Below are 13,187 nucleotides of genomic sequence, written 5' to 3' on the forward strand. Positions count from 1 at the left end.
GGAGTTGTTTGGGCACCAGTGTGTGTGTGTGTGTGGGGGGGGGGATGAGATTAGTGAGGGGTTAGGTCAGAGTAAAATATCAGTAAATATTACCAATATTTTGCAATATGAATAAAGTAGTGAAATATCTGTAACTTTGCTGATGGGTAACCTTTCATCAAGATCTTCTTATTTGCCTGTTTCTTTTAAACAGTGTAGAGCTAAATTATGGTACATGCAGGGTTTTTCAACCATGTAAAAATCTGTTGAAAATATTGCCAATAATTTTGTAATCTTGTTCTTTACAGAGTTCCTTTCAGTGCTAAAGTGAATGAGGAGCAGACGCTCTGCAATCAGTTATTGTTACATCTACTGAAGAACTTTGAGAAGTTAACAGCAGATCGACAGCAGAGTCACAACATTCAGCTGGTATGTAGTGATCTTTTAATAGTATTCTTTGGGTGATTTGTATGATATTATCCATTATCTCAAGTCAAAACGTGAATAATACAGCTGACGAATACCACTTGGTGTCAGTATTGTTTCTTTTACTAGAGCTTGCTGTTTTTCAAGGTCCATTTTGTGTTGTAACTAGTCACTGTGCTTAATCATTTTCTTGGTACATCCATATGTAACATTAGAATAGATTTAATTATTATATGCACTTATTTTTAAGCCTTTAAAAATGTTATTTTAGCTTGTTTTATGCTAGAAATACAGATAGGGGTGCCCATTGAGTAGATCGCGATCTACTGGTAGATTGCAAAGGACTTCATGGTAGATCCCGACCGCAGGGGTGTATCTGGGTAATATAGAGCCTATGGCAAACACTGAAATTGCACCTCCCCTCTTACTTTTTTGGAAATATCTTATTTCCTCTCTGTCCTCTTCTTTAACACCAAGCCAATTGCACCCTGCATACATAAATTAATTTGCCATGTTCCCCAGATAACCGAATTAATCTGATGTGAGGCCTGAGTGACTGGGAGGCATGGGGTCAGGCATGGTGGTGCAGCACAGGGGCTGGCATAGTGCCCATGGTGCTGTGGCACCCATGGCACAAGCCATGCCTGCACCCCTCTAGATACGCCTCTGCCCGACCGCACTACATTTTCCATTCTGTGCATACAATTGTTCTCCTAAAATTGTACATAGGTAGATCATTTTGACTTGCTAATTTTTAAAGTAGCTCACAAGCTAAAAAAAAAAAAAAAAAAAAAAGTATAGAAGTGTACAGTATATACTGTCTGTCCTTGTATTGTATTGTATATGTCTGCTAAGCAATTGCCAAGTCAAATTCCTTGTAAGTGCAAACTTACTTGGCCAAATAAACTGCTTCTCTTAGATAACAAACCTATTCGCTTACAGATATTTGCTTATTTCAAAGCAATGTCAGGTCACAAAGTCCACCTTCCAGTCTTACTTGAAGTTGCAGTAATACACACACACACACACACATACATACACACACACACACATACACACACACACACACACACACACACCTCAAAAAATTAGCATATTATGATAAAGTTCATTATTTTCTGTAATGTACTGATGAACATTAGACTTTCATATATTTTAGATTCAAATACACACAACTGAAGTAGTTCAAGCCTTTTATTGTTTTTCTTATTGCTGATTTTGGCTTACAGCTCATGAAAACCCAAAATTCCTATCTCAAAAAATTAGCATATTTCATCCGACCAATAAAAGAAAAGTGTTTTTAAAAGAAAAAAAGTCAACCTTCAAATAATTATGTTCAGTTATGCACTCAATACTTGGTCGGGAATCCTTTTGCAGAAATTACTGCTTCAATGTGGTGTGGCATGGAGGCAATCAGCCTGTGGCACTGCTCAGGTGTTATGGAGGCTCAGGATACTTCGGTAGCGGCCTTAAGCTCATCCAGAGTGTTGGGTCTTGCGTCTCTCAACTTTCTCTTCACAATATCCCACAGATTCTCTATGGGGTTCAGGTCAGGAGAGTTGGCAGGCCAAATGAGCACAGCAATACCATGGTCAGTAAACCATTTACCAGTGGTTTTGGCACTGTGAGCAGGTGCCAGGTCGTGCTGAAAAATCTTCATCTCCATAAAGCTTTTCAGCAGATGGAAGCATGACGTGCTCCAAAATCTCCTGATAGCTAGCTGCATTGACCCTTGATAAAACACAGTGGACCAAAACCAGCAGCTGACATGGCACCCCAGACCATCACTGACTGTGGGTACTTGACACTGGACTTCAGGCATTTTGGCATTTCCCTCTCCCCAGTCTTCCTCCAGACTCTGGCGCCTTGATTTCCGAATGACATGTAAAAGTTGTTTTCATCCGAAAAAAGTACTTTGGACCACTGAGCAACAGTCCAGTGCTGCTTCTCTGTAGCCCAGGTCAGGCGCTTCTGCCGCTGTTTCTGGTTCAAAAGTGGGTTCATGCTTCAATCTGCTGAAAAGCTTTATGGAGATGAAGATTTCTAATCACACAGAGATGATCTGTTATCTCATTTTTCACCACAGATTAGGCTTTCTTTGGGTGGTACATATTGCTAAGAATTATTTATTTTCTGCCATTTTATGTTTTCTGCCACTATAGTTTTAAAATAAAATGTGACTTCAATACATAAAACCCACACTTTTTTTTTTGCCGATTTTGTCCCGGTTATTACAACGTTTAAATTGTCCCCCTAGTACAATGTATGTGGATAATATTTTATCTGGAAATAAGGGCTCGTTTACACGAGGGGCATTTTCGGCCATTTTTCAAGTGCAGGCGATTTTTAAAATCGCCCACAAAATGCTTGTGCAATGACTCTGTATGAGGAGGTTCATATAAGCGCGGTTCGTGCGATGTGCGTTCAGCAAAGTGGTGCCTGTACCATTTTTTTGGGGGCGTTTTTACTATAATGGAAGGGATAGGAAAAGCAATAAACGCTCACAAAATCACTTTATGTTGTTGCATTTGCGTTTTTGAGAATACATTGTATGTATCCTTTTCCAGGTCAAAGAGTTCACTTCCTGACTTGCTTCAGGGAGTGAATTGCAAAACCGCTCTGAAAAAGTGCTTAGAAAAGAGTTTACCAGAAACGCAACACGCATTGCAGCGCCGGGAGGGGGAAAAAACGCAAAAATGCTAAACACTTATGTTTTCAATTGTAGGTGTGAATAAGGCCTCAAGGTGTATCTTTTTTTCCCCACTTTGTGATTTGTAATACTATAACAATAATGATGAGCCTTTATTTGTAAAATTAACAGTAATATACCCTAATGGCATACATATTAAAAAGTCCATCAGGTAAGGTGTGTTTTTTATTTTGGTAACTATAGGGTAGGGGTGTAAGGGGTTAAAATTTTAATTAAAAATATAAATATATAATGGTTGGGTGCATTTTACTTTTTGGCCACAAGATGGTGCTACACTTCCAAGTACTGTCTACGTGAATGAAATAACAGCGTCAGCATGATGCCGGCTTTTCATCCATGGAGGGCACTGTGATTGGGTTTGGTAACAAGCTGTTCCCATTCCCCAATCACTCAACTCTGGAATTGTGGCAGTAACTAACGACAGCGGCGTGTCGATCGGGAGCGGTGAGGTAAACAAAGCAGGTACGTGTTTACGCCCCAGGTGTGAAGTGTAGTGCAGGGGGGTGTAAATACACGTACCAACAGTCGTGTAGAGGTTAAAGCGCATTTTACTCTACAATTTTTCACAATGGTTGTCCTTTAGGCTTTCCAGCAAAGATTGAAGCCTGTGTCAGTGAAAGTCTGTGCAGCTGGTAATAACTGGTGAACAAAATTTCTTCCTGGAGTAACCTAACCTTCTTTCTAATAACATGTAGAGAAATGCTTTGTCAGAAGCTTCACCTAACTTGAGATGTCGTGGAGTTATTTCTGGGGAGGCTGAGTCAGTGGAGCATTAGAACCTGGAATGGCAGTGCAAACTGAATCATCTGAAATATGAGCAGATGTTTGTTACAACTGAAATAATGATCTTACATGTAAGAAGTCTCTGGTGTCAGCTTGGAAATAAATAGCTGTACGTGGAGTCTGCTCCCGATGTGTAAACACGTCTGGCTTCACTAACAAAGTATGGAGAGCTTTGATTTTTTACGTCTTCACCTTTTGAAATGTTTTTAAGCTGAATTCAGACACAGATGTTCTGGCATAGCTGAATATACCTAAAGGTAGCCAAAGCCAATATTAATAGATTGGACTTCAGATTTGATATTAATATCAAATCTAAGGAAAATCTTGAAACCATGGCATTTATGGTTGATATTACAATCAAAAATAGGATTTGCTTATTGATTAGTGGCTGGATAGACCTCTGACACAGGAGACCTGGGTTCAAATCTTGGCTTTTCCTGTTCAGTAATTTAGCATGTATTTAGTAAGGAGTCAGTGTGCTAGACTCCTTAGCACTGCTATCGCCTACTGAGCTCCCCTTAGTGCCAGCTCAAGCGCTTTGAATCCACCAGGAGAACAGTGCAATATAAATGTTATTGGTCTTGTCTGTTAGATATGCCAACTCTTTGCCCCACTTGATGCTGCTAGCAGCAGGGCCAGATTTGTACTCTTGTTAGCGCCCAAAGCCACTGTGAGCAACCACCCTCCTTAGCCAGATGATCCTTCCTCCTTCCTCCAGTATAGGTAGCCAGATGATCCTTACCCCCTCTCCCCTCCAGTTTAGTCTGATGCCCGCAACCCTTCCCTCCAGTATAGGTATCCTTATGACCCCTCCCCCTTCCCTCTAGTATAAGTAGCCAGATGACCCCCCCCCCCCCTTTCTGTGTAGACAGCCTAATTATCCCCTCCCTCCAGTATAGGTAGCCAGGTGATCCTTCCCTTCTCCCTAGTATAATCTGCTGCCCACCCGCCCTTGATCCTGTGGTGCCATGGCCTCAGTGTTCCCCAACGCTGTCCTCAAGGCCCACCAACAGTGCATGTTTTGTAGAAATCCAGAGTTAGGTAATCGGCTCTGCTGAGACACTAATTACCTCACCTGTGAATGTTTGTGGTTTCCTGCAAAACCTGTACTGTTGGTGGGCCCTGAGGACAGGGTTGGGGAGCTCTGGCCTATATGGCCTTGTCGTAGATCCAGCCCTGGCTAGCAGCACGGTTGGGTGGTAGGCAGGAGAGAAGTGCCTCTCAATGTCTAACCCTACCCTCCCTTTCCAAGCCTATCGCTAACCTGCCCCTCCCCACTCCTAAAACTAACCTTCCTATTGCCTCTGACTAACATTAACCTCCGCCCTCCATCGAGACTTGGCTATATTATTGCTGAACCCCAATTCACACATTAGGGGCAATAACAAATGTACGTGGTGCCACTATGTGAATTTGGCTATTATGTAGCTGATTCTTGTGCCGATCCCACTACTATCTGATTTTGGCATACTTATCCATTCGCCGTCCCCACAGCATCCACCGCCGTTCTTTGCGCTCAGGTATGCAGTAGTGAAGCATCCACTCCAAATGTTACTTTAGCTATCGCCGGGGCCAAAATTAGGCACCTCAGAGCTACAAACTTACATAGAGATCTATTAGAGCACTGTGTACTGACCAGCTCCATGCACCTAAATGAACTGCTTCACTAACACCCAGTGGTATAGCAATAAGGGGTGCAGAGGTTGCAGTCGCACAGGGGTCCCTGCACCAGAGGGGCCCATTAAGGATCTTCCATCTATCATATTAGCTTTTCACTGGAGCAATGCTGATGACCTCTTAGGATAACCACTATCCAAAGCACATATAAAGGACTACTGACGCGAGTGGGATATTGAAGCTGCCATATTTATTTAGTTCCTTTTAAGCAATGCTATCCTGCTCATCCTCTGCCTCTAATACTTTTAGCCATAGACCCTGAACAAGCATGCAACAGATCAGCTATTTCTGACATTATTGTCAGATCTGACAAAATTAGCTGCATGCTTGTTACTGGTGTTATTCATGCACTACTGCAGCCAAATAGATCAGCAGGGCTGTCACGCAACTAGGGTGTTGGGGACCATTGGGCTATAGAACAGATTAGTAAATCCAGGTTGGCAGTTATCCTCTCTGGTATTCATTTATTCAGGGGATTGTTTCCTCAGGGTGCTGCTTGATAGGGTGATGCTGAAAAGCAAATTGTATTATGTGATGGTCTGACCATACCACTAGAATTACCGTTATGTTGCTAATGTCCATCCCTAGGTGGAACCGTAATTTTAGGATATGTCCTCCTCTGTGGGTAGCAGATTTTACAGCTTGTGTAAAGCCTAGTCTGTCCATGAGGTCATGAGGTTTATTAGTTCATTTCCATCTTGTGAAAGAATGTCATCAGCCCAGATTTTGAAGTCACAAGGTATTTCTTTTGAATAAGACCGTGTTGATGTGGCCAGCAGTTCTGAGAATTCCTGTAGGAATGGGTCATCACTGGGAGGGGGAAAGGGGTCCGTTTAAACCACTAGATCTGGGCGTCTATACATTTAAAGGTCTTTGTTGGCCAACATTCAGGGCTCTGAGCTTCTGCAGGGTTGACCACAGATTGCTACACCCCATCTTCTGCAGTCTCATTTTCCCTCAGGACAGAGTAATTGATTGAAATGGTTGCTTCCAGAATGGGACCTGCATTTGCATCAGTCCACATTTCTGTGATACGTGAAAAATCGCATGTCTGAATAAGGACTGCTATAAGGGCTGTCTTATTGTTTACAGAGCGGGCATTGCAGAGCGATGCAATGACAGAATAAGGCTTAGCAATGGTGACTGAGTTCACTACAGGGGTGTTACTGCATCTGAGACTAGGGACATTGCAACCATCGCCATTTTTGATCTCTGATTTCCTGTAAGCATCATCGGTGATCACTGAAATGTTCTTTTTCTCAACTGGGCTTGGGTCCCTGAGGTACGTGGAATAAGAAAGGTAAGGTATTCCAGCACTCAGGGGATAGTGCAGGACTGGACGAGCCTGCATTAAAAACCTGGACTGTGTGATGATGCGCAGTTCCTATGAGAAGAGTGCTAAAGCCGTATGTACATAGACATATACAAGAGAGGAGGTAAGGCTGGCACTGCGCTTTAGGTTTATTGTCCTCAAAAAGTGGTAAAAACACTGTCAGTTGTGGCAGGTGATGCTAAGTGGTGGCTAAGTGGGCTCCAGGTCAAGGACCCTTCACAGACGTCCGTTTCGCGCCGCTGGCACTTGTTCACTGCAAGGGTGAAGGTGAAGTTCCCTGAAGTTGAGGATGAACTATCTAACACCAATAGGCCCCTCAGATGCATCATAGTGTAATATCTCTCTTTGTGCCGTACTTATATTTGAGAAGCATATAAAGCTGGCATGGGCTTTCAAATATCATTTAACCTAATGGATTTTTACTCCCTGTGTACATCTTTGCCCTGCCAGAGAAGTGATGATAATACTCTGAACATCATTACTCAGTAAGACCACAGACATCACAAGCTGCAATTTTAATAAAGTAAATGGCATTTCAGCTTACGCTAATGCCCTCTGAAGCTTTCCAAACACTTTCTTCCTACTTGGCCAGAAGTTTTCTACAACTGACTCGCTCACACTTGATTCATAAAAATGTATGATTGTAGTTGTAAGATTTTTGTTGTTATGCAGTTTAGAAAATTAGAACTGTATTGGTGCTTTCACATTTAATAAGGCATAGAAATGTGGTTGCTTCCTGATTTTTGGGCAGCGTGGTGTCTCTATGGTCAGCACTTTTGGAGTCTAAAGCCTTATATTCCCCTTTTAACCCAGGAATATATGTAGTTGCGTGCCATTTGTAAGTCTACCCCCATGTTTCTCTGGGTTTCAGTATTTTTTAGGCTAGGTTCACAGTGGTCAGTTGCATAACACGTGTGTTAGGAGTGTGAATTGCAATGGACATATGGTAGATTTGAATACAAAGCCTGCATGCAGCGAGTTATATATATATAGATATAGAATAATGCGATCAGTTACAATGCAGCACTGTGAACAGGCCCATAAAATTATATAGGTAGTGAGTTGACATTCAGAATTATTCTGCAATGCACAGGGCCGGATTTGTACTTTTTACCGCCCAAGGCCACTATCACCAGCTGCTTCCTGACGAACAGCTAGCGCTCTACCACACACACGTTTATTGATCCCAGTAGTAGTTTACCAATAAATGGTATCATCCTGATTCTAAACTTCTTGCTTTTATTGATCCCAGTAATCAATGTATTTAAAAATGCTTAATAACAATGCAAGTTTACTGATTGATCAACCTTTCGATTGATTAGACTGAACAGTGTTGATGGTGCCAATCAGCTAATCAGTCTGTTTTGTGGATTGATTTATATCTGAAATTATCAGAATGGTTAATAATTTTTATTCCATTTATGGGCCAAATTGATACTTTCCACTTTAATAGGTTGGAGCTAGTGGAGGGCGGAGTTGGTCTCAAAGTGATGAGTGACAGCTCAGGTCACAGACAATAGCCAGGGGTGTATCTGGATAATATAGGGCCTATGGCGAACACTGAAATTGCGCACCCCCCCCCCCCCCCCGCCTGTCAGAGCCCCCTTACCTTCTAGAAACAGCATCCTTTCTTGTGTACATGTATTATGGTTGCTTGTGTTTCTTACCTCGACATATTGCTGAAAGTTACTTTTTTGAAAATATCTCTCATTTCCTCTCTGTCCTATTAAACCAAGTGCACCCTACATACATAAGTTACATAGCGGTGTTCCCCAGATAACAGAATAAATCTGTTCTGAGGTGTGAGTGACAGGGAGGCACAGGGGCAAGCATGGGGGCACAGCACAGGGCAGGCATGGTGCCCATGGTGCTGCGGCGCCTATGGCGCAAGCCATGCCTGCACCCCTCTAGATACGCCTTTGACAATAGCTGCCCCTTCACTCCCTGAGTTCCAGACACTTGTCCGACTGAAGCAGTTCACATGTATGGCAGCTTGATTGCATGTGTGCCAGCTTGCAGACCGCCCCTTGCTTCCTGGTGCCCTAGGCCATGGCCTATAGACCTTGCCTGAAATCCGACCATGGCAATGCAACTGAGCACTGTGAACTAGCCCTTTAGTGTCTGATGATCTTGATTCCAGCGTTACTGGTTCAGTATGCATCTAGGTATCTCAACACTCCAAACTTTGGAGTTTAATACAACTAAACCTAACCCTACTTTCACACAGAACCCTCCCTCTACCTATCCCTAACCCTTAGACCCCCCCCCTGGTGGTGCCTAACCCTAAATCTCCCCTGGTGGTGCCTAACCCTAAATCTCCCCTGGTGGTGCCTAGCCCTAAGATCCACCCCCCCCCCCCTGGTGGTGCCTAGCCCTAAGACCCCCTGGTGGTGCCTAATCCTAACCAACACCCCCCCCCCCCCCCCTTAGTGATCGCTTTATTGTGTGGATAATAGTGTTTTACAAATAGTTCCTGTGAACAATATTACAATTTACGTACTGATCGCTTTATTATGTGAATAATAATGTTTTACAAACAGTAAGGGATACAATTTTAAATAACATTTTAGTTAAATACGATAAATATGTTTTGTATTTTTGTAAACGTTATTCGCCACGGGCGCATTTTGTAAACTTAAACATAAAATAATCATCACAAGCGCAGTTTGAAAACATTAAAAATCTCCGGGCGCCATTTGAAAACATTAATCTCCGGTCGCCCTTTTTTCGTGTTCGGCACCCATCAAACGATATTTCTTATGGGAGTGAATGACGGTATCCTTTTTGTCCACTTGCCTCATGCGCCCACATTCCCTGTCACCTGATTACATTCAATATAAGGGAATTTTATATGGTTTTAACTGTTTTTAATGTCAGTGTGTATACATAAAGGTTTTTCATTCTTTGCATAGCTTGTTCGGTCTCATAATCGATTATGCAGTTGGGGATTCCCTTTCTCTTGCTCATGATTTTCTTTAACTTTGAATCCCATGAGTTGTGATACTTATTGCTCTGTTGATGTTGAGTTGCATACAGTGTTTACCACACAAGTCGGTAATTTACCTCCGTGCTCGGTAATTTCAGCTTGCCATGTAGTAACAGTCTTGATAAATTAACATTTTACAAAATGCTCCAAGAAATCGGCAGTTTTCAGCATTCCCGAATGCGGTAATTCTTGATGAATTGAAGCCCAGGTGTTCTGATGCCTATTTTGCTCCTGAAAATCATATTGGAGCCAGGCAACTAACCGCTTTTAAAATTTGGTCAGTAATGGCAGCATATTTCTTTTGAGACAGGTGTATATATGTGGGGTCTCTATATTTTCCTGCACTAAATATATTTAAATAAAGTATTCCTTTAACCCTTTAGCAGCCAAATAAAGTAAAACGCTATGTGGCTGCATTGCCGGATTTTTCCTTCCATTGGGGAAGTGTGCCTTTCCCAGCCAGGCAGGCTTAGCATGGTATGGCTCGGCGGCAGGGAGCTTTCATAGTTAACTGTTGAGATGGTTGCTTCTTCCTCCACCCCGGCAGCGATGTAGTCCCTACATGCCTTCTCGGTTCGGATCACATGATATGACGTGATTGGGATCCAGGAGACCATGTCAATGTTACAGCGCCACCCGGTGGTGGAAGAGGGGTGATGCAAGAATTTCTCCTCCAACTATTTTTCACCACCGGGTGGCGCTGTAATGCTAACTGGATCCCAATCAGTTGTCATCATGTGATCGGGACCCAGAAGACCTGTCGGAAGTTCAGAGCTGCTGGGGGGGGACTAGAAGAAGCTGTCTGGAAAAGGGAAATATAACTGCCCCCTGCTGTCTGCTTGTGTGCTGACAGGTGTTTAGGACACATCAGCGGCTTTAAAACAACACATTTTGTTTAAAGGTGCTAAGGAGACTGTATTCTATATAAAATTACCTCTATAACAAAAACTAAGAAAACTGACTCCAGCTAAAATCAAAAGCTAGTTCTTGGTTTAGGCATTTTAAAGGTTTTAAGCAGTGAGAGTCATAGAAAGACAAAGGCTTCATCCACTTAGACTTAATGACTGTTATTAGATTCAGACTTCCACTTGCAAGTCTAAGTGTGTAGCATGACGAAACATTATCAATTCACAATGCCAGTCTTTGTATTTTTTACACAGCAGTGTGGATTATTTACTGAAGAAAAGAAACACAGGCGTTTCTGCAACTGCTGTACAGCTGTATAATTTATCACACTAGAGTACCATAAACTGATGGGCAGGTCCATAACATTCTGATGGAAGACCACTTAGACTTTTTTAGCCATAGATCCTGAGCAAGCATGCAGATCAGATGTTTCTGACTAGTCTGACTGGATTTACTGCATGCTTGTTTCAGGTGGGTGATTAAGACACTACTAATGCATGAATGATCAGTAGGATGCCAGGCAATTGGTATTGTTTAACAGGAAATACAGCAGCTTCCATAACCCTCTCAGTTCATGTGTCCTTTAATGTGTTTTTTTTTTCATAACTCCGTTCTTATGTAAATACATCTTGCGTATTTACATAAGCTTGTAATGCCATGGAGTTTCTCCTATTGTATCTGTCTTATTTATGCTGCATGTGTTCTTTAACAACATTTGTAAGTAATTGTTAGTAAGACGTAAAATCTATGCATGGATTTGTTGCTTACACTTTTTAATAATAATAAAACTTTGGCACTGGCAGATTTGATAATTTGGGAGCCAGATTTTGGACAGCAATCAAATATGGCTGGAGGGAAATAAAAAGAGCAGGCGCGTAGCTAGGGGGGGTCCAGGTAGGACACGTGCCCCCGGGCGCCGGGTCCCCGAGGGCACCCAGCTGAGCTGCGGTGGCTGTTTTTTCTGATCCTTTTGGGGAGGGGAGCAGCACAGAGAAGAGGGAGAGCTGTGCGGACGGTGGAGAAGGGGGGCCATCTTCCCCCCCTCCCTCACCTTAGGGTGCTCTCCCTCCCTCGCTGTCCCCTCCGGGTGGCTGTTCGGGTGGCTGGCGGCGGGCGGAACTCCCCTCCGTCTCGCCAGAAGTTCGGGTGCTGCAGCCGCTGCTCTAGTCTGGACCAGACCAGAGTAGCGGCAAATCCATCCGGCGCTGCGATGAGACGGAGGTAAGTTCCGCCCGCCGCTGCCAGCCACCCGGACAATAATGGAGGGGACAGCGAGAGAGGGAGAGCACCCTAAGGTGAGGGAAGGGGGGGGAGATGGCCCCCCTTCTCCACCGTCCGCACAGTTCTCCCTCTTCTCTGCGCTGCTCCCCTCCTGCTGGGGAAGGGGGGGGGGGACACCTGGCTACCTACTCTGGGGACATATAACCCTGACTACATATACTGGGCACATATACCCCTGGCTACATATACTGGGCACATATACCCCTAACTACATATACTGGGCACATATTCCCCTGGCTACATATACTGGGGACATATAACCCTGACTACATATACTGGGCACATATACCCCTGGCTACATATACTGGGGACATATAACCCTGACTACATATACTGGGCACATATACCCCTGGCTACATATACTGGGCACATATACCCCTGACTATATATACTGGGCACATATACCCCTGACTATATATACTGGGCACATATTATACCCCTGGCTACATATACTGGGCACATATACCCCTGGCTACATATACTTGGCATATATACCCCTGGCTACATATACTGGGCACATATACTCCTGGCTACATATACTGGGCACATATTATACCCCTGGCTACATATACTGGGCATATATACCCCTGGCTACATATACCCCTGGCTACATATACTGGGCACATATTATACCCCTGGCTACATATACTGGGCATATATACCCCTGGCTACATATACCCCTGACTACATATACTGGGCATATATACCCCTGGCTACATATACTGGGCATATATACCCCTGGCTACATATACTGGGCACATATACCCCTGCCTACATATACTGGGCACATATTATACCCCTGGCTACATATACTGGGCACATATACACCTGGCTACATATACTGGGCACATATACACCTGGCTACATATACTGGGCACATATACCCCTGGCTACATATACTGGGCACATATACCCCTGACTACATATACTGGGGACATATACCCCCGACTACATATACTGGGCACATATACACCTGGCTACATATACTGAGCACATATACCCCTGACTATATATACTGGGAACATATACCCCTGACTACATATACTGGGGACATATACCCCTGACTACATATACTGGGGACATATACCCCTGGCTATATATACTGG

The 13,187-nt window shown here is 43.4% G+C and overlaps 1 protein-coding gene across 9 annotated transcripts in view; it reads left to right on the plus strand.

The window, feature by feature from the left end:
- Positions 1-13,187, plus strand: part of FAM13C (family with sequence similarity 13 member C) — a 508,143-nt gene that overhangs the window by 21,849 nt on the left and 473,107 nt on the right. For all 9 annotated transcript variants that reach the window (XR_011024565.1, XR_011024563.1, XR_011024566.1 and 6 more), the window contains exon 5: positions 288-408. Coding sequence is in view for 3 of the 9 variants with exons in the window: in XM_068258692.1 (XP_068114793.1) it covers positions 288-408 (121 nt within the window). In the remaining 6 variants the exon portion in view is untranslated. The remainder of the gene's footprint in view (positions 1-287; positions 409-13,187) is intronic.

This window comes from Hyperolius riggenbachi, chromosome 10 (genome assembly GCF_040937935.1).
Source record: "Hyperolius riggenbachi isolate aHypRig1 chromosome 10, aHypRig1.pri, whole genome shotgun sequence".
NCBI lineage: Eukaryota > Metazoa > Chordata > Amphibia > Anura > Hyperoliidae > Hyperolius > Hyperolius riggenbachi.